The sequence below is a fragment of the Physella acuta genome, unplaced genomic scaffold (genome assembly GCF_028476545.2).
Source record: "Physella acuta isolate Inbredline_101_S28 unplaced genomic scaffold, ASM2847654v3 ptg000664l, whole genome shotgun sequence".
NCBI classification, from domain to species: Eukaryota; Metazoa; Mollusca; class Gastropoda; family Physidae; genus Physella; species Physella acuta.
The window spans coordinates 117,507-140,173 of NW_026732183.1; the positions used below are offsets into that span (position 1 = coordinate 117,507).

General features: G+C 36.2%; 1 protein-coding gene across 1 annotated transcript in view; it reads left to right on the forward strand.

Moving 5' to 3' along the window:
- Positions 1-1,675: 1,675 nt before the first annotated feature.
- LOC131948899 (uncharacterized) overlaps positions 1,676-22,667 on the forward strand; it is a 28,273-nt gene continuing 7,281 nt past the window's right edge. Inside the window, exons 1-10 of the mRNA XM_059310619.1 lie at positions 1,676-1,850; positions 3,021-3,062; positions 9,317-9,401; positions 15,496-15,630; positions 17,011-17,213; positions 18,122-18,254; positions 18,354-18,437; positions 18,883-18,960; positions 19,105-19,185; positions 22,054-22,196. Coding sequence (XP_059166602.1) covers positions 1,690-1,850; positions 3,021-3,062; positions 9,317-9,401; positions 15,496-15,630; positions 17,011-17,213; positions 18,122-18,254; positions 18,354-18,437; positions 18,883-18,960; positions 19,105-19,185; positions 22,054-22,196 — 1,145 coding nt within the window. The 5' untranslated portion in view covers positions 1,676-1,689. The remainder of the gene's footprint in view (positions 1,851-3,020; positions 3,063-9,316; positions 9,402-15,495; positions 15,631-17,010; positions 17,214-18,121; positions 18,255-18,353; positions 18,438-18,882; positions 18,961-19,104; positions 19,186-22,053; positions 22,197-22,667) is intronic.

The window sequence follows — 22,667 nt, forward strand, 5'->3', positions numbered from 1 at the left end:
TTAACTAGGTCACTCCTGTGCATGTTGTTGGGAAAACAAAACCTCAAATTGGGTCACGTGGTCTATTTGCGGACTGATCGTTAAGGAAATTGCACATTTTTCAGCATACCGTCTGCCAGCCTCGCTAAAATGTGGGGGTGGGGGATTAGAGGAGGGGGTGGTGGTAAAGAAAACAAAAATACCGTGAAATTGATATCTTCCATAGCTGTACTAAAGCGTCCGAAAATTGTGATTTCTGATGCAAATTCATACCCTGCCACCATACAAGCCCCTCGACGATTAGCATAATCAATACGCGTGCTGGCGTCACTCAGGGCAGGGTAGGTTTTGTAAAGTTGGCAGGTTCTTTTGTTTATACAGTCCCTCAGAGTCTGACCGAGAATTGTGTAATGGCATCACTGGTACTGGACGAATATATTACAACATATTCTCGGTCAAATGAAAGTGGTTGAAGTACTTCTTGAGTCCTTGTAATCCTGCTGAGCGTAATCCGTGCGTTTCTCTTGAATTAAGTAAGAGTCCTATGGGGTTGTTTCTAACCAAGTTTAACTAAAAAGGTTAATCTTGGTGTACATTATTTAGTTTGTCCCGATTTGGCGTAGTTTGACTCAGGTTGTGATCATTAAAATGGTTCCTGTGTTCCATCATCAAATGGTCCCTTTTTTTTTACATAACTTGTCTTATGTTATGATCATGAAATGGTTCCTGTGTTTGATGTAACTTGACGTATGTTTTGATCATCAAATAGCCCCGTGTTTTACATAACTTGTCTTATGTTGCAGAGGCGTAGCGAGGGGTGGGGCGGGGGGGGGACATATATCCCCGGGCGCCGACCTTAGGGGGGGCGCCAAATTGAAAGTTTGAGGGGGGGGGGGGGTGCAAATGAAAAGTTCGAGGGGGGGGGGGTGCAAATCGAAAGTTTGAGGGGGGTGGTGCAAATGAAAAGTTCGAGGGGGGGGGGGGTGCAAATCGAAAATTTGCTCCCGAGGGGGGCGCCAAATTGAAAGTATGTCCCCGGGCGCCGGGAAGGGTCGCTACGCCTCTGTTATGTTGTGTTCATGAAATGGTTCCTGTGTTTGATGTAACTTGACGTATGTTTTGATCATCAAATGGTCCCCGTGTTTTTACATAACGCGTCTTATGTTGTGATCATTAAAATGTTTCCTGTCTTTGATGTAACTTGACGTATGTTTTGATCATCAAATGGTCCCTTTGTTTTTACATAACTTGTCTTATGTTATGATCATGAAATGGTTCCATTTTATTTGGCCTATGTTGTGATCATTAAAATGTTCCTGTCTTGATGCAACTTGACTTGATATAACTTGAGTTGATGTAACCTTACTAAATGTAACGTGGTTTTATGTAACGTGATTTGATGTAACTTGACTTGATGCAACTCTACGTAACTAGACTCGATGTAACTTGACTTGATGTAACTTGACTTGATGTAACTTGACTTGATGTAACTTGACTTGATGTAACTTGACTCGATGTAACTAGACTCGATGTAACTAGACTCGATGTAACTAGACTCGATGTAACTAGACTCGATGTAACTAGACTCGATGTAACTAGACTCGATGTAACTAGACTCGATGTAATTTGACTTGATGAAACTTGACTTGATGTAATTAGACTTGATGTAACTTGACTTTGCCCACAGGAGTGATGATCTGCAACTGGTTCATGTTCTTCCTGTTCATCATCTCACTCTGGTGCACATTCGACACGGCCGGGAGGAAGTGGGTCAAGATGAAAAAGTTTCAAGACAGCCTGAAGGTCCGTCGCGCTACTGACCGCAGGAGGGGACAGCGTCAGTCGGGAAGTCGCAGGAATTGGCGACAAAGGTGAGGGGCACAATCTTAATTTCGGTGTTCTGGGAAAATGGAATTTTAAACTAATAAAGTAAAACTTATCAAACTTAAAAGCATGCAACGTTATTTTTTCCCCTCAACCTAATGAAGTTAATCTTTAAATTTTAGTTAGCATGCTAAAATACTATTAAATCTTTGAAAAATATTTACCTATTACTAAATCGTATTTATTAATACTTTTTTTTATCTTCCCGACGAACACGCTATTTCATATGTTCTTGTTAAAAACCCAGAGAGGAAAGCAATATCAAACTCGAGCAAAAAGGTCCTGATTATCTCCCCTGGAGCCCTTTCTCGTCTATATTGTTATGCACGTGAGAAGTGCTCATTTGCGGCCAGTGCCGCATTGCCCCGGCCCCTCGGGCTCAGTCAGTAAATGTAAAGACTGCTTCATCCCGTGATACTTTATAATGTAAAGGGTCTTCCACTACACTTGGGGTTTTTGTGGTACCACAGTAGAGAACGTTGTAGAAGGTGGAGATATGACACAACAGAAAATTATCGTCCATCTTAATTAAGGCTAAATTATTGCCCCATAATCAAAGACAAATTATCAGTACTATAGAGTACTACTATAAGACTGTAAGCCTTTTAAATAGCTACTATCACTTTTACTTGCCCCTACTTAAGTTATGTACTGCTTATTACATCTGAGTGGCCCCCATAATCTAATGGTCTTGTAGCGGGAACAAACCTCGAGACTGTGGTGAGCAATCATGTGCTCTGTCTAGCAGTCGACCACATCGTCAATTATTTATTTTAAAAAAACCCACTAAATGATAAAACTGAAAATAGCAGCTTACCTATCCAATTACAATGATATATACACACCCCATTAAGCAGAAACTTGACATTTCGCAAAGCCTAGATTTTAATCTGGCAGAGACCGTCTTTTGCATCCTGTAAGACACATGACACGGCAGCATTAGGTTTCAATTCTATTTTAACTTGACGTTTTTCTTATTTTACACTGATGCCTTACCTAGATGCTCATCCAGTGGTCAAAAGGAGAAAAAAAAAGACCATTTCGCATTTAAAAACATTTTCAGTTTTTTTTTGTCCCTTGACGTTTTTTTAAGAATAATAATTATTTTTTCTTTCGTTTAAAATTTTTGCTTTATTTTTGTTTGTTTTGTTTCTCAGATCAAAAACTATAAGAGATTTTTTCTATAGACGAATGCAGAGGTATTTTTAGTTTGATATCATTACAGCACTCAGCTTGCGCATGCTTTGAAGGCACCAAATAGCCCTTCTACTAACTGCGTGTAACAAGCTCACTTCACTAATACATGTATTGTTATTATATCCAACTTTCTCACGCTAGAGTTACTTTACTCTGAATATTCCAGGCATGCAGAGACTAGCAGTGGGAGGGAGGGGAATATGATGTGTTCATTGGGTTGTGAAGGAACACTGAGAAAAAAAAAAGTTGTATTAGTTTTATTTTATTGATTGGAAAACATAGAAAAGAAAGGCAAATATGTATTTGTTTGTTGTATGGGTTGGGAGAGTTTGGGGGGAAATATTTGTTAATAATAAAATGTGATTGTTGGGTTGCTTGAAATGAATGTAAAAAGTATACTTGGGTTTGTTTGTTGTGCTGCAATGAATAGTGTTAGCTTTAAGTTTAGGGAAGTTCGTTGTCTTGGCATCTCTCTTAGTTTTACCACCCTTCTTTCACTCCCGTCAATTAGAACACTACATTCACATACGCTGTGTTAAATTGTGAAATTTAGTAATGACATGTTCACTCTGTATTGTTGTCATTGCATTTAGGGGTCACCCAATTACGACGTCAAAACAGACGGATGGGATGAAGGTGGGGGGGGGGGGGGTTGTGCGGACGTCTTAAATTGATGACCCCCCCCCCCCCCCCAAGCAGTACTGCTGTCATCCCACCGGCGCGATCCCCCAGCACCGGACTTGTTGCTGTAGATCCGGGCCATCCACTTCAGCACGAGTGTTGTTGTTTTATCTCTTATTTCATCTCGTTGTCACTCCACTCACCGGGAGCGTTCGAAAAAAAGCACGGGAAATCCTTTAAAACAATTTGACGACCTGTTGGATGGCTAGGAGATAAACCGCAGCGATCATTTTTTTAAGTGTGGTGGTGGAAAAAAATCTTTTTCCGATGTATAGCATAAGTAATGATATTGATACACATCTCTTTTCACTAAACTAATACTTTTTTAATTTTTAGAGTTAATTAATTAACCCATGCACATTTTTTTAATTCACTAGGCTACTTGTAAAATAGAATAATTGACACTAATACAGCTTATTGTGATCACAAAATTAAATTATTTTTCCACCTGCGTGTTAAAATTACATAGATTCTAATCAATTATCAACTAGCTTATTAAGATAAAATGTATGAACTTCGGAAGGTAGTGCGAAATTATAATAGTGATTGAGATATTAGCTGAATAAGAAACTTAAAAAAAAAATCGTGTGCAAGTATTTAGTTCGGGACTGCCCGAATCAGCCCTCCAGCAACACGGGATTCACATTAGGAATATTAAATTTTAGCCCCACCATACGACTCCATGAAAGCGCTGCCACCAATACTCTTCATCAGTTCACACGAAGCGGTTTCCGTTGTAGATTTTTTTTCTCTCTCCCGCTTTCATCCTCAGAATAGAACGTTGACCGCATTTTGCCTGTGGTGAGACCAGTCTGATTGTCGTTACCACCCCCCCCCCCCCCCCACTTTTCCCCCTCATTTGACAGAGTGCAAATAGTGTAATCGATTTTAAGTTTCAATTTAAATGTTACATTAGTAAACTCGTTTAAGATTAGACCCACATCTATACGATCGTTGCTATTTGAAACTTTTTAAACTTTGTTTCGGAAAAAAAAATATCGGCAAACTTCCCCACCCCCTCCGCCCCTCCCCACCAGTCGCATTCCCCTGGAAGCCATATCATTGTGGCCCAACCAAAAAATGAATGAATCGTATCTGGGCAGGGTTCAATGCGGTCTGTATCAATAATTAATGACAGTCCATTAGATGCCTTGCGGCTATTGTTTTCAGGCATTATTTTACAAACTTGTGTCGATCATAGCAATAAAGATTGTGATCTGGGGGTGTTTAGTAAATGATGTATAGGTGTTAATGATTATCTCAATATTTATTCACGTATATTCACACTCATAATTTATATGTACAAATACACACTTATAAATATATGCACATGAATTTACAAACAAACCTACACTTGTAAATTATCATATAACCGTAACAGTTATAAAATAACTGCACAGGCCTTCTATACTCTTTATTATTTAAACAGTAAAAACTCATATACTTGCAATAAATCATAAATACATGTATAAGTACATTACTCGAAATATATTGAAATATATAGGCCTACTGCTTATCATCCTGCATCATTTATACTGCAAATTGTATTGTGTGGTGTCGATTTAAAGGAAGTTTCGACTAACTCACATTTTAAATTCACATTAATATTTAAATTATGTTGCGGCGGAATTTGTATTTTAAGATGTACATCTAGCAAGTTTGAATTGGTCTATCAAGCAATTTTTTTTACGATTGAAGTCATCTTTCCTTGCATTTTTACGTCTCATTTCGTTTTCTGTGTGAAAACAGTTGGCGATGGAATGTTTTAATAGTTGCTTCACGAAAACGCAAGTGTTTAAACAAGCCGACACTACGGCATATGAAGCCACGGACTGTTGTCTGACCACCAACATCAAGCTGTTTGTAGCCTGTGTGAAACTTGACCCTCCATCACAGAAGATGGACCTTGAAAGTAATGAGAGCGAGCGATAATTGATTTTTGCCTCACGCACTCCTTTGTTCTATTGAAAATGTCAGCTGATTCCCTCTGGATCATGTGACTTTTGGGGACGTCTTTCCCTTCCCAAACTTTCACGTTTCGTTATTAAAACGATTTGATTTCAACCTACTTTTATGGTTTTCTTGTTGAAATTACCGCATTCCCTTTTGCGTTAAACGTTTATTTTCTGAAAGTGGTTATTTATACCAACTTTGAATATTCACTGTGCTATTTTAAAGTTTACCCGTTGAAATGAAGCTTTGAGAGCCTATTCCTCATCAACGCATTTCTGCATTCTAATTATCTGTATACAATTAGCAGAAAGCTGCTGCAGATTTAGTCTTTCTAGTATTCTTAGTTTTCCCCTCTCTTGTATACAATGACAGAAATATGACCTGGCCATTCCTCTTGTATGCATTGTCTCGACACTGTGTCCCAGTTTGTTGCCTTGATAAGGCGGCAGACGCAAACAGCAGTATCGTTTGCTGTCTTTGGTACTCTGGCGAGTTGGGCCCAGCAGTTGTAGGCTAGTGGAGCCACGTGTTTGATATGCTAGCTTGTTGCTTCCTGTTTCATTAGCCTGGCTTTAAGACAATAAGGTATTCTGGGCTGTCAGTAGCTCTCCTCTCATTAACATTCATTCAGTTAACTTTTCTATGTCATTCTTCAGCTTTTTCACTCTCATTCGTTCTGATGTCATTTTCACTGTCATTCGTTCGGCTATCTTTTCAATGTCACCAATTCATCTGTCCTTTTCACTGTCATTCTATCTGCTGCCATTGCCACTGCCATTCGTTCATTGTCCTTTTCAATGTGCTTTCATCTGTCATTTTTCTATCACTACTCAGTCTTTATAACCTAAGCGAATTCCCTGTTATTAATTCATCTGTCTAAATAAGATAAGCGGGTTCTGTGTTGCCATTATTTGAGCTGTCTTTAGAATACAAACGTATTTTGTGCTCCACCCGTTCTGTTCTTACCATGATGAAATCGACACAGCGCTGTAGAAAACAATTTAATTCTCTCGGCGGAGATTTCTCAAGGCCTAACAAATGACTAGGATTTAACTCAGCGCTGGTATAGTACCTCGCCCCGTCTGGTTTGTTAACTAATGTCTGAGTTCTTTACAGGCTAGACAATACGCGGGGATGGAAGGAAGAAAAAAATGTGGGAGAAAGGAAAAAAAAAAGATTTGGACAACACTGGAATCGGGTATTGAAAGAGACACTACAAAAGCGAACTGACAAGCATCGCTCCCGAAAAGCCGAGTTATTTACACGTAGAGTGAGAACATCCATTACCTCGTGACACTTTAATCAGGAGGCTGGTATTTGAAATAAATAAGTTAATTAAAAAGTCTAGTGACAATTTTAGCGCAATTTCCTTATGTTATCTAAAAATAGCTCTGTCGTAGCGTAAATCAAGAGCAGGGTTAGTAAAACCATTGGTTAGTTATTAAAACGTTTTTTATTAAATAAACCTAACTACTAACTAAACTAAGCACCTTGAAATCAAGAGCAGGGTTATTAAAACCATTGGTTAGTTGAACTTGATTATCAACATGATAATCATTAAGATGATAGATCTCTACTTCCGGCATGTATATACAACCACACCACACGCGTCATCACGTTCAATAGATGCGTCATCGCGTTCCATGGCTGCGCCATCACGTTCAGTAGGCGCGCAAGTTAATTAAAAAAGTCTAGTGACATTTATGCGCAATGTCCTTATGCTATCTAAAAATAGCTCTGACGTATAATGATGGGGTGCGTTCAAGCTAGAAGAGCGATCGGTTTGTAGGTGTTTATGTAATTTTAAAATTTGTGACCGAACGAGAGGATATTTTTGAAAACTTTCTTCGGCAATATTGTTCTAAATTATGGCAGGAATCGATTGGTACATGTTTCAAGTCGCTAAGTGGTCTGGTTGCCGAGATATGGGCAAAAAACTGCATTTTTTCGAGGTTTTTTGGCTTTTACGGGAAATACATGAAAGAAACCCGGAATTTTTATGGCCTATGCTCATTCTCGTAACTTGCTTAACATAATTGCTTTTGGAACTAGTCATCGATATTGCTTCGTTGAGGAGGAGATACGACTTAAAGCCCGGACACACATTCATCCATTCATTCATCCATCCATCCATTCCCAGAAATGACGAGTTAATAAACGCAATTCTCCAGAATGGAAATTGCGCTAAAAACTTTATACAAGGAAAATTAGAGAAACAACTTTTAAAATAAAAAACTGTGTGCATGGTGTATTGAAGAAACAATATTTAAAAAAAAAACTGTGTACATGGAGAATTAAAGAAGCAATATTTAAAATAAAAAAAACTTAGTGCATGGAATATTAAAGAAACAATATTTTTAAAAAATGTATACATTCGTATCAAAGAAGCCTTATTTAAAATTATAAAAACTAAGGACCATTAATATTTGGAGTATTAAAATTAAAGAAACAATATCTAAATAAAAAACTTAATACTTGGAGTATGAAAAAAACAATATATTTGTAAAACTAAAAGTGTGAAATGACATCTCTAATCTGAACACACGAGTAACATGCAAGTATCCATTTTAAGCTGGGTGGTTATCAATATTTGCTTTCTTGCACCATCATCGTATCAGCAACGAGTTCACGGTTATAACCATTTTAGCGAGTCGAGCAGTACATACCCAGTCCAGCAGCAATATATTTCTGATTTTACAAACCCTTTACACCTGTACAATACATTAGCTGTTTACGATGTTTGATAAAATTTCCCTTAAATTCATAAATACATCGTTCACGTTTTCTGATGCCGAGCATTTCTATACGGCCGCCGAAAACTTGTAAATTCACACGCGATCGCCAGGGGAAAAAAATGTGCTTCGTGCTGGGAATTATATATGTCCCCACAAAATAATAAAACTATAGTAGAGAGTGGACCCCCCCCCCTCCACCACTTTCTACTGTTACTGCTGTAGTTATACTTGCCTTTTGCCAATACTGATGATGTCTATACATTTCCGCTTTGTTTCTTTAGCTTTGTAGCAGCTTCATTTAGAGCTACTTCTCGTAGAAATACACTTTAGGAACCACATACACATTATACTGTTACACATATATTTATCATTCAAGCTGTTGAAATATACGTTGAATACACTTCACTTTTCTTCTTACTATAATTTTATTAATACATGTTAATACATTATGTTCACAATCCGACTTCAACTTTATGTTATATTTTCAACACCATAGATCCCTTGCATCTTTATAATACGCGTTTAACACATTTATTTCACGATTTTAATTCAACGCTATTAATAAGGTTAAACACACTCTGTTTAGTTTTAATTATAATTCACAATTAAATATGTGGTGCCCTAATTCACCTTCACAGTACTAGATACCCTAAGTGTAGTGTTGACCACAACACAACTTCCCACCCACAACAAAATCCCCCCCTCCCTGACACTTTCACCAGCTGTATGTAAATGTAAGGTACACGTATAACACACCTTATTCACGAAAGTAACTTAAATGTTAGTATCACATAGATTGTTATGTGTTAGCAAAACTTTTGATATTACTGTGTTATAATAGTTCTCTTCTACATATAAAAATAACTCTGCTTTTAATTCTGTTTCAGGAAAGCCTTTAGGGCGTATGAAGAAAGTTGGGACAGACGGTTACAATTGTTGTGTTGTTGTGTGGAGAGGAAAGCTGCCACTCGTGTAAGTAGACTACACATTTACTAGATACATTGGCGCTGTTTTTATTTTTTTAACACTGGAAGATCAACTCCGCTATTTTAATCAGTTGTAGTCTGGGTCTTTCAGGATATATTAATACACGTTATAAGCACATGTGAACTCTACTTCATCTGCCCAATGAGTCGCTAGGTCTAAAGAGGATTCTCACTATTAGACTGTGATTTTTCGACTTTGCTCCCCATTCCTCATGATGTATAGAACTATATACCTTATGTTTTAAAAGTGTGCCATTTCCTTACATTTTCTTCAACTTATTATCGAATACATCTATATTGTATTTCCACTTTGATTGGTGCTTCGGTTTTTCAACGAACCTCTCATTATATTCAGTCTGATGTTTTAATCTGTTTTAACCTTTATCAGGTAAGGCTCTAAATCTCTCATCTAAGATTAAGGCGCCATTTTTTCTGTATCGGAACACATAGTTGAAGCTCTCGTTCATCATGATTGCTCGGCTACGATGGCGAATAAGTGTAGCAGAAATGATTTCCCCTTTTACCCGCCCAGTGCACATGGAGCATGTATTCAGTTCAGTGGTTCTCATACTATGGTCTATTCCATGTTAAAGCCGGTTCTCGCAGTACATGCAAAAACTCTCCGCAGGAGTAATAACAGTTTTGACAAAAAAAGTTTAAAAACATCAGTAGCGATGGAGTTGCGACGTGCGCGGCCGCAAGTAGTTGTAAACCTTGTATTAGTCATTTCCTAGCACCGCGCATACAAAGTATATTGAGAATATTGTCTTTATTGAGCAGTCATAACAATAGTTGAAGACCTAAGTGCCAATATCCGCATACAGCGCTGTTATGTGGAACGTGTGTAAATTGATCAATTTCTGCTCTTTGATCTTTTAGTTAGGTCCTGATCTTATCCCTGTCTAGTTATGTATAAGTTCAGCTCCAACGTATCTGTCCAGCAGTATTTTCGTTAGGTCCTGATACACAATCTTATCCCCGTCTAGTTGTGTTAGGTCCTGATACACAATCTTATCCCCATCTAGTTCAGCTCCAACGTATCTGTCCACCAGTCTTTTAGTTAGGTCCTGATACACAATCTTATCCCCGTCTAGTTGTGTTAGGTCCTGATACACAATCTTATCCCCATCTAGTTCAGCTCCAACGTATCTGTCCACCAGTCTTTTAGTTAGGTCCTGATACACAATCTTATCCCCGTCTAGTTGTGTTAGGTCCTGATACACAATCTTATCCCCATCTAGTTCAGCTCCAACGTATCTGACCACCAGTCTTTTAGTTAGGTCCTGATACACAATCTTATCCCCGTCTAGTTGTGTTAGGTCCTGATACACAATCTTATCCCCATCTAGTTCAGCTCCAACGTATCTGACCACCAGTCTTTTAGTTAGGTCCTGATACACAATCTTATCCCCGTCTACTCGAACCGCCTGGGAAACATAAAAATGAATGGCATTCTTACACAGACGAAATACGTTTTAAAGATTTTTCCTATCCACCGTTCCAAGTAATTTGGAGTGTGTAGATCGGGTAGATATTTCTTTTTGGTAATTTTCAGAGCTGTTTTATGTTTAAGTAACTGTTGGCTAATAGCAAATAGAAAAGGGGAGGTCATTTATTTAGACAACATCACCCGATTTTAAATAAACATATGTCTAAGCTTTGATACATTTTTTAAATTGATAATAATTACACAAGTATTTTATGAAAGTTTTGTCCATTGCCGTGTAAGTATAAAAAAAAAACAACAACTTGGGTTTCATTATTTTTTTCTATACTAACATTTACGTGTAGATTTAAATACAAAAATTCGGCCAGTGTGTTCAACTGATTAGTTATACATTCTAGACGACTAATAGAAACATAGTATTTAATTGCTTATACATCTAATTCAAAATAAGCTAGCCATCTAAAAGAGAAACTAGAATTTTTACTGTAGATAACCACTATACACTTTTACTGGTAAGACTTACTTGGATCACTAAGGGAATAAAATTTAATACTAGTAAGACTTGCATGGATTGTAAAAACATTATGTAGAGATTTTACTAGCTGCACTTACCTACACTTAACTAGACGTTGAGAACGAGACTTTAGTAATCAGACCTGCTGAGTCGACCATGTAATCTTAGACTCGGCTGCGGCTTTTTGATAAAACAAAAGGACTTTAACGTTTTGAAACTAATTCAACAATATTCAGTGTTTGCGGAGCCGTGTAAATATTGATCCTTCATTCGCGCCCTCTCCCCTTTCCTCCCTCATTCATCCCTCAATACAAAATTACCGCGGTGGTGTTTCACCCAGTAAAGGAATAAGGTTAACGAGGAATGGTTTATTCTGGCTTCTTTGGCGTCCGCGCTCATTTCCTACACAATATAACGAGCTCATGTTTATGCAAACAACTCCACATCTATGTAGCAACACGAGAAGGAAAAAACCTGAAGCTAGAAAACGAGGACGGTTGTCTGTCTGTGTAGGGAGAGATCGATCGTCGGGAGTTGCACAAAATAAAACGGCTGAGATGGTTAGAGAAAGATAAGGGCAAAACTGAAAAAAAGGAGGGAATTGAGAAATATAGGAAACATTGAAAGTAATTTGAATTTTATTTCTACAAAAAAAAACAAAATAAACCTGCGAGTTTTGTGGTAAAAAGATTGGAGAGGAATAAAAAAAAAAAGTGCCGGTTTGCTGGTGGTAAGAGTGATGAGAAAATCATATGGCCCGGGTTATGCTGGAGTAAAGGAATATAAAGGAGATAATCAAGTAAGACATAAATCATGGCGCAATGTCGGACATTCTTCATGGCACTGGACCGCAGATTGGGGACGTGCTGCACATGATGCCCGACTGTTGGTGGTCTGACCCCGGAGCCGCTAGGGGGGAGAGTTCAAAGGTCACATTTTCGTGTGCGGTGGCTGTTGGAAAAAAAATATAGGGCTTGATTTACAGTTTTTAAGGAGATATTTCAGATAAAAAGAAGGCGAATACACGGTGTATTTGTAACGGTACATGGCGGTGGTATAATGTCTGCAGATGTGTCACACACCATTCAGGATGTGTAGCGTGTCCACTCATCTGTAACGTCATGCATGATGGGATATGTCAATGGACCGCATATAATCATTTTTTTCATGTCGAAACATAGAACACATCGTATAACGTAGCAAAGCTAGAGTGTTTTTTTTTAAAGATTACTCTCGTGAATATTTTTAAAATTGTAAATCGAAAGGGAACAAGCACACGTTCGCCAACAGCTGTAACTCAACTTTCGTTTTCGTGATCCATGGGAGCGAAAGGGCGGAGGGGGTGTTACACTCTCCCCCACCCTAAATCCCACGTCTATGCCACTGTCCATTTTTATATAGACTACTAAAACTGTATAGCTATTGAATGCATACCAAACCCACTGGGATGCTGGTTTACACGGCAGGATTGAAAGATGGATGAAGAATGAGAGAAAATGTGTGTGCGAGAGAGAGAGAGAGAGAGAGAGAGAGAGAGAGAGAGAGAGAGAGAGAGAGAGAGAGAGAGAGAGAGAGAGCAGGCTAATGTGTAAGGTTGTACGAGGGCACGAATCAAATAGAACGAGTGGATCAATACAAAACGAGTAGCCGCAACACACAGCCAGTGTAGCGTGAGCCGGTTCAATTATTAACTCGCCCATACACAAAACATTCAACAACTTGCTCATTTTCTTGGCCATTTTCCTAATCGAATAGCCTGCCCGACTTAGCCGGCGTTCAAGTACTGAGAACTGGCACATCAAACCGGTGTTGACATAATAGGGAGATGATGCTCCTTAAGAAAAAAATATCCTGACAATCAACTTTGGCTCTTTTTTTGTCGTTATTTTGTCAATTTTTTTTGCCATTTTTAACCTGTTTATTCCGTCTTTATAGGATTCTAGTCTGTTTAAATGTGCCCCGTGAATTAAAGCAGTCACACATTTTATCCGTATACTCCGTCGCCTATTTTTTGAAAATAGTCACATATTTTTTTCATTCTCCTATTTTTTGGACAGCCAAGTCACAATAGTTTTAATCTTGTTGTGTAAGATTAGTTGTTGGTGTGGGGGACGTGCCACGTGACCGGACGCGGGAATTAGACCCCTATTGAGTGTGTGAGGCGGCTTGGTCTTGCAAAACAACATTGACTGCAGTACCGGCGATTAAAATATGGGGGGAGGGGGGCATTCGTGACGTGAATGTCGGGAAATGGGGGTGGTTGTCGCGTGATGGTCAGTTGTGACCAGCAGAAGATGAATACGGTAAGGCTCACAAATGCCGTTAAAAGACCACTGGTGAGTGGTGTCTCAGGGGCCGGAGTTGGAAGAGTTGGGGGAAAAAGGGTTCAGCATTGATTCTTTTAGTGAGACAAGACGTCACTTAGTGGAGTTGGTGGTTACTGGGGACTGTTTCTGGTGGGATTTAGGCTACATAGACTTATATCTATATCCCTCACAGGAAAACTGTTCAGTGTAGGTCAGCATTAAACAAATATGTTATGTTGATGTCATGTAATTCTAATGTATTGTTATGTTGTCTCATTAGTGTTATTTTGATGTCATGTTATGTTGATGTCATGTTATGTTGATGTCATGTTATGTTGATGTCATGTTATGCTGATGTCATGTAATTCTAATGTATTGTTATGTTGTCTCATTATCTTAGTGTTATTTTGATATCATGTTATGTTGATGTCATGTTATGTTGATGTCATGTTATGTTGATGTCATGTTATGTTGATGTCATGTTATGTTGATGTCATGTTATGTTGATGTCATGTTATGTTGATGTCATGTTATGTTGATGTTATGTTGATGTCATGTTATGTTGATGTCATGTAATTCTAATGTATTGTTATGTTGATGTCATGTAATTCTAATGTATTGTTATGTTGTCTCATTATCTTAGTGTTATTTTGATGTCATGTTATGTTGATGTTATGTTATGCTTATGTCTTGTTATTTTGTCACATTATCCTAGTGTTATGTTGATGTCATGATATGGCTATGTGAATGCCATGTTATGTTGCGTCATGCTATGTTTATGTAATGTTAATTTTTCATTGCCTATCTATTTAACAAGTCATCAGAATAATGAACCTTACCACAACATAAAAACAATATAGACCTCTACAAATACTACATACAGAAGATATAATTTAAAATGTATTTTGTTCTCTGGTAGATTTAGCCTGATTCTAACCAGGGCCAATATATGTCAGTCTTGTCATTGCCCACCTTTCTATTCCCCAACTCTGGCTATATAGAGCATTGCTCACATAGATAAGCCTTTGTCTGATTTAAGATGGTCTAATCAGCTTCTGCTTTCATATTTCATGAACTGTGTGGAAGATCAAAGCCCCCTTTATGGCCGCAAGAATTTGATGCCAAAAAATCCATACATTATGAACTTTATGGAAATCCCTTGAAAGAGAATTAAAAAATAGTTCACCAAATTGATCAGAGAAGCAAAATGACGAATGGCTAATAAGTGTGTAGAGAAATATTGACCTCAGCAAATGGAAACCCAGCATGTCCTGGGAGTGTTTGGGTACAGTTGCCGCAGTTAAATTACTTTATTTGTTGGTTCTGTACTTCAGAAACAAAGACCCCTGGACAGGCACTTGACTCTCTAGTCACCACACAAAACAGAAATCCATTTTTTATCTCTTACTTGAATGTGTTTTTTTTTTAACATTAACTATTAAATTTCCCCTTTAATTTGTATAAGTTTTAAAAAATTGCCATTATATATGTTTGAATAAAGTTTGATTTGTAATATTAGACATCTGAAGGAAGGGCTGGTAACAGAATGTATATTTGATATATAATTTAATTTTGTAATATGATAATGTTTGGAAATAAATGTAGGCTTTAAGAAAACAGTAGGTTTTTACAGTAAATGTCCACGTAACCCAAAACAGTAGGTTATTACAGTAAATGTACCAGCATCTGAATCTATTTCTGGATTATGTCTTTTTAACCTTCACCACCTATTTAATTTGCCACTCTAACCAAGCTGATTTTGTGAACTTGATGGTTGGTATGAGCTAACAGAGACCTTAATGTAATTTCACAGAACTCAATGAGTGAGATAGCCTCACTGTTTACTGATTTCTTCCGAGACCTTGATGTTGTGCCGTCTGATATTGTGGCTGGACTTGTGTTGCTACGGAGACACCAGCAGCAGAGAATGAATGCTATCATCTCTCAGGTTGGCATCTCTTATTTCTTAAAGTTCCTGTGTTACTGTTTTCCTGGCTGCCGCGTTGTTTACTGGTACTCTATCTTTAAATATTGATTTCTTTAAAACATTTTAATCAGGTCATAAACACAAGGTATCTTCTTTCAGAGCACCCAAAGAGTAAATATATATTGTTTAATTAATATTTAATAATTATTTTGTTATATTACTTTACACTTAAGTTTTTAGAAAATTACCTTTTTTATTTTAATTCCCAGGCATCATAGTATTTAACTCAAGTGCCCTTAATAGACAACGTTCCTTGGGGGCATACGTAGATTTTTATCTGTTGTAACAATCTTGGCATGTGAACTGAAGGGATAGTTTAAACTAGTTTAAGGCCAATACTGTTAAGTAAAGTACACCTTCTATACCCCTATTGAGGCGTGAAGTAGGATATCCATTTTTTGTGACTTTGACATGTTATTGATTGTTTTGAGGCTAAAAATGTCCTAGATTTTAAAATCTCCCCCTAAAAAGGTTCCAGCCATTATTTCTAATCTGTTTTTAAATCTAAGGCCATCTTGCTTGTTTACCCCACCCCATTTGCTGTGTATCCCAGGTCCTTGAGATTTGGGTGTGGTTTTCTTGCTGTCACAAACATTTAGGAATCCATTTGTTTTTCCCCCAATGATTTGGTTAATTGCTAATTAGCCTGAGTCATATGCTAAGATGCTTATGATTTTGATTGTTTATGATTGCAGCTCTCTTGTAAAGGTGTTTAACACTAGTATATATTGGCAAACATTCTTTACCGCTTACAATTTCTATTAAGTCATTCATTTTGTTAATCCTTTAATATTACCAGTTTCTCTTTCTATTTAGTACTACATTTGATTGGTTAAGTCTTTATTGTTGCCACTTTCTATTTCTATTTAATCATAGATGTTGAACTTTCACAGTGACTAAAGTTCAAAAGTTTTTAAAATATGTATAAAAGAAATATAAAACAGAAATAGTAAAACTTCTTCATTTAACATATAGAACTATGTTTTTTAGAGAGAGATACATTTCCCAGGAAATCTGAAGTGGGAAAATGGTAATTATTTGTTGCTTTGATTGCAAGGTTCAAAGTAAATCACACACATTTATTTGACCTGTAAAATGCACATCATAATTGTTGAATGCTACTTGCTTTTCACAACTGATAATAGATCCCCATTAAGCACTTGTAGTTTTAAAAAGGGATGTGAATTATGGATTTCATAAATGGTGGTATTAGCTTCATTACAAGCAAATACAAACCAATGCATTAAATTGTGTTGTATTTCAACTACATTAGTAAAGCATTATAGCTTGAAATTTAAAAAAAAAAATTGATAAATAACTTTGGTGCTCCTCCTTCCTTAGGGAAGCAACGATGTGTACCAGTTCCTATCAGGGGTCCCCATTACACCAAAGACCAGGTTTCTCCAACTGAGCCGGCCTGAGGTTATGTTCAACTTCCAGAAAGTCATACACTACATGAAGTATGCACTGGCTGTCTATGGTTGGCCCATCTATGTCAAGATGTTCCCTGGGACTTGGTGTTGCAGGCTCTTGCCTCTTATTGGGTAGGTCATTTCATTACAAGTATTGTCTCTTTCACAGTAGCTAATCACACAAGTATCGACCCTTTCACAGTAGCTAATCACACAAGTATAAACTCTTTCACTGTGGGTTAATCATACAAGTATAAACACTTTTTCTGTGGGCTAATCACACAAGTATCGACCCTTTCACAGTAGCTAATCACACAAGTATAAACTCTTTCACTGTGGGTTAATCATACAAGTATAAACACTTTTTCTGTGGGCTAATCACACAAGTATCGACCCTTTCACAGTAGCTAATCACACAAGTATAAACTCTTTCACTGTGGGCTAATCACACAAGTATAAACACTTTTTCTGTGGGCTAATCACACACGTATTGACCCTTTCACAGTAGTTAATCACACAAGTATAAACTCTTTCACTGTGGGTTAATCACACAAGTATAAACACTTTTTCTGTGGGCTAATCACACAAGTATTAACACTTTTTCTGTGGGCTAATCACACAAGTATAAACCCTTTTTCTGTGGGCTAATCACAAAAGTATAAACCCTTTCATTGTGGGCTAATCACACAAGTATAAACCCTTTCACTGTGGGCTAATCACACAAGTATAAACCCTTTCACTGTGGGCTAATCACACAAGTATGAACCCTTTTTGTGTGGGCTAATCCCACAAGTATAAACCCTTTGACTTTGTGCTAATCACATAAATATAAATTATTCCATTGTGGGCTAAATTGTAACAAACATAAACCTTTCCACAATCATAAACCGTGGGTTAATCACACTCACAACCATAAACTATGGTTTAAACACATTTGGACCATAAACTCTTTCTTTTCACTGTGATGTAATTACAACACTTACTTACCAATAACTTGAGTGTACATGGCACCCACTTAGAAATGTAATCTTTCCCACCAGGTGCTGCTGTTGTAAAAAAGAACAAACAGCCATGATTGTTGATGACAACTGTTGCATGTGTAATTTTTCTACTGCTAAACCTACCAGTGGTCTTGAAGCCTTGGATGTTGTCTACTGCACATACCATGTAGCTGTAAGTATAAACCTACCATGCATAGACTGGATAGAGATGGAAAATTAAAAGGATATAGGATAATATATTTAGAGGAATTTTTTTTTCTTTGGATTGCAGATTGGAGAAACCCCATTTTTTGTTGCACTTGACCATGAATACAAGAAGGTTGTGGTTGCCATAAGAGGCACTCTGTCACTACAGGCAAGATCATAGTTTATTGCTCATTGTTATGGCTCTTCTCACTAATGTATTTAATAACAATTGCTTATATTATTAGATATTGGAGAACGTGGATCATTAGCTCAATATAATTAATTGCAATTAGAAAAATGACTCCGCTAAGGAAAAAAGGGTCATTTAATGGATTTAATATACATCCCTGTTTTGAGAATATATATCAGAAACTGAATTAGGTAATTGCTACATTTAAATGTTTCCTGCTGAGTTTAGAAGAATAATGTAATCCCACCCATGCCTTTAATAGCATCTTGTAATGAATAATTAATGTAAATGTCTGTCAAACCATTTACATTATTAACTGTCCCAATAAGTGGTCTCTAATGATGTTGATTTATTTTCCTAATGTACTGATATTTTTTTACTGCATCTTTATTAAAATGTTACATTTAAATAAAACAAAAAACAGGATGTTTTAACTGATCTTCAAGCAGAGCCAGAAACTTTACCTTTGGATTCTCCTAAAGACGACTGGCAGGGACATAAAGTAATTGATATTTTTATTCTATCACTCTAGTAAACATTTCTGAGCAGCTCATAAATTAGTTAAGAAATATTAGGAATACTGGTTGGGAATGTGTGTTGCAATAAGAGCAAGGTCATAATTCAAGAGATAAATGATGTGTTTCAGGGCATGATTCAGGCTGCTGTATACATAAAAAGGAAATTGATTGATGACAAAATTCTACAGATGGCTTGGGATAATGATGAGGTAGCTTGTTTTTTTTTTTACAACTGCATTATTATTTATTTCTTGTGTTAGATATATAACAGTTTAGAATATATCATCTAGAACTTCCTTCATTCTCCTTCCTTATTAAGAATGTAGGAGAACATTTTTGGGTTTTATCTTAACATTTTTGCTATAAGATCCCAGTACCATTTTTGTATTATTTAAAAAATAAATGAGCAACCTGTGTGTGTGTGTTAGATCATTTCTAGGTGCTTTGGTCAGTTTCAGGTCATCAGCAACTATGCAATTTTTTTTCCTCACGACTAGAAAAGGTCAGGGTCTAGCTTTTTAAGGGTAATATAAAATAAGGTTAATATCCATTCCCTAAGTTTTAATAATGAGTTGTTTGTTTTTAGGGGCGAAAATTTAGGCATTTGTTTAATTTTATTATAAAAACCATGAACATATGTACACACAAATTTGTTTGTTAGATTGTCTGCATGCTCCTGTACAGTGTGAGCATTCAGTTTCCAAATTAATCTTATTTGTCCTGTTATTTCATTGTCTGGGCTTTAGTTTTCCCCAATGGAATGTCTAGATAATAATAAAAGGAATGCAATTTTAGAATTGATCATGGAAATATAAAATGTATGCATAAAAAAAAAACAGCATTCAAAATTGCACCAATATATTAATAAATTGTTCCATATCTTCAAATTTGCAAGGCTTTTTCTAAAAGTTCAGACTGGTTGAAATCGGTAATTTTCAATTTTTTTTACTCTCATCCTTTGCAATTTACCCAGAACAGCAAGCTACATATTAGATGCACCTATTTTGGTATTAGTACAATGTTTCATTTGTTTTATAAGAAAGTAAACTTTACTTGCACTTATTCCAAATGCAAAAGTAAAGTTTCTTATTGTGCAATAATAAGAATAGATTTTAAAGATCCTTTTTATCTCACTATGCAATTTGTCATCTAGTGAAAAATTGAATACAGAGTTTTCACTTAGCTTTTTACTAAGTAGTATGATGCTTTTTTAATTTAAAAAAATACTCATTTTTTAACTTTGTTTAAAATATTTCTCTATTCAAAAGTTAAGGTTTTTTAATTTCAGTGATGTGCAATCTAGTCTGATATCATCGTGAAATATTTTTTGTCTAACAAATAGGCTTTTTGTTAAAATTCTGTTTTAAAGTTTATTATAAATAAAAATATCCTCTCTCTAGCATCTGAGATTATTTTTACATAACAAACATGTTAGATACTTGTGTTACAGAAGCATTAGCTGGAAACCCAGTGATGTTCTTTGTACATAGTAAATGTAATTTAATATGTGGGGACGATATTTAAGAATGCATGTTTTTTTTAAACAGAATAAATAGTAAAACAAAAGTGTAACCAAAGAGTGTAAGGACAATTACAACTCAAAGTCTTCGTACATTACAAACATACTATATGCCTCTCTATGCCATCGTCCTTTAATTAATAAACATAGAGAAATACTGTCTCAGTATTGGCTCAAATATATATAAATGATAAAGACAGATAATGTAAAGATTTTGTATGTACAAAAAAATGAAGCAGTTGTGCTTATGTTAGGTATGTGTTAGTGCATGTTGTTTCTGTTGCCAAATGCTTTAATGTGAAATGTCAGCATCTCCCCTACTGTGATGGTGTTATCTACATAAAGACTGTGTCAGGCTTCATAAATAAATATGTGTAAAAAATTATGTATATATTTTAAAAATAAAATACCTTCAACCTTTGTTTTAAAACCTTTTTTTAAATTGTACAGACAATTCAAACATCAATAGTTGATTGGCATTAAAATTATAGTTGGTATTAAAATTATTGTAGGTATTGAATAACCAACGAGAATATGCCCTAGTTAGCTCTGCCATTAAAAATGTAATAAGGACAAGGACTAATCTCACTGGTGTATCACACTATTGATTGCTAGATCAGACAGGTACAATAGCATTGTCATCAGCCCTGTCAATGTTTGGTATTGATTCCTCCAGAAGAACTGAAACACTTCCAGCATGCTTCCTCATCTGTTAACAAATACTTGCTGCATCATCAGTCCATGTGTACACGGGAGACATGCTGATGTTAGCAGTCCTTAGAATGTCTGAATTGTAATGTTAAAACTATGTTTTGTTTTGTTAACTGTTAGTACTGAAAACATGTTATTAGTAGTCTTGTTCCACTATGTAATTTTTCAATATTTGGTCAAGTCTAGCATATAATAGTAATGTATTTCATAAACTGAAACCTCTTAAATAAATGCATCCTATATTATAAGAATATAAGAATATCTTGTAAACATGTTTAAGTTAAAAAATAACACATTTAAAAAAAAAATACTTTGTACTTTACTGATGCTTTTTTAAAATCATGCTGTAAATTATAACTGCTGTTTAGTTTGTTAAGTTTTATATTAATTAACTTACTGTAATTAAAGTTATTATTTCTATTAAAAGCATTAAAATGATGTAGAGAAATGAGATGTATACACATTTATTCACCACATTATCTTTCTTTCTGATGGCCCTCTCAAAATTATTTGTAGTTGCATAATTTTTACAATAGTGTTTGAAATATTATCTCTTACTTTAGATAGATTTTTAGCATGCTTTAAATGAGGTATTCATTACTGAAATAAATCCTTGGGCTTGCTAATCTTTGATTTGATATAGATTATAGAGCATGCTACAAAATATTTGTTTCAGGTTATTAAAAATAGAACTAAAGGAATTTGTTGAAGTTTTATTTATCCTTTCACAAAGAGGAATAATGTTTTTTTTAAAAACCTTGATCATTATATCTGACGGAGCTGCTACCACTAAATACATTATGAGACCTTTTATAATTGATTCAAGATGTTTTTGATGCTTACACAGGAAAGGGACACCTCCAAGTATGATCTAGTCCTAGTGGGCCACTCCCTAGGGGCAGGCACTGCAGCCATCCTGGCTATACTGCTACACGCTGACTACCCAACTCTTCACTGCTACGCTTACAGCCCACCCGGAGGTCTTTTGACGTAAGAACAACACTATTGATTCAATAAATAAACCTGTTTCCTATACTTAAATAGTCCTTACAGCCTACCCGGAGGTCTTTTGACGTAAGAACAACACTATTGATTCAATAAATAAACCTGTTTCCTATACTTAAATAGTCCTTACAGCCCACCCGGAGGTCTTTTGACGTTAACAATACTATTGATTCAATGAATAAACCTGTTTCCTATACTTAAATAGTCCTTATAGCCCACCCGGAGGTCTTTTGACGTAAGAACAACACTATTGATTCAATGAATAAACCTGTTTCCTATACTTAATTAATTAGTCCTTACAGCCTACCCGGGGGTCTTTTGACGTAAGAACAACACTATTGATTCAATGAATAAACCTGTTTCCTATACTTAAATAGTCCTTACAGCCCACCCGGAGGTCTTTTGACGTAAGAACAACACTATCGACTCAATAAATAAACCTGTTTCCTATACTTA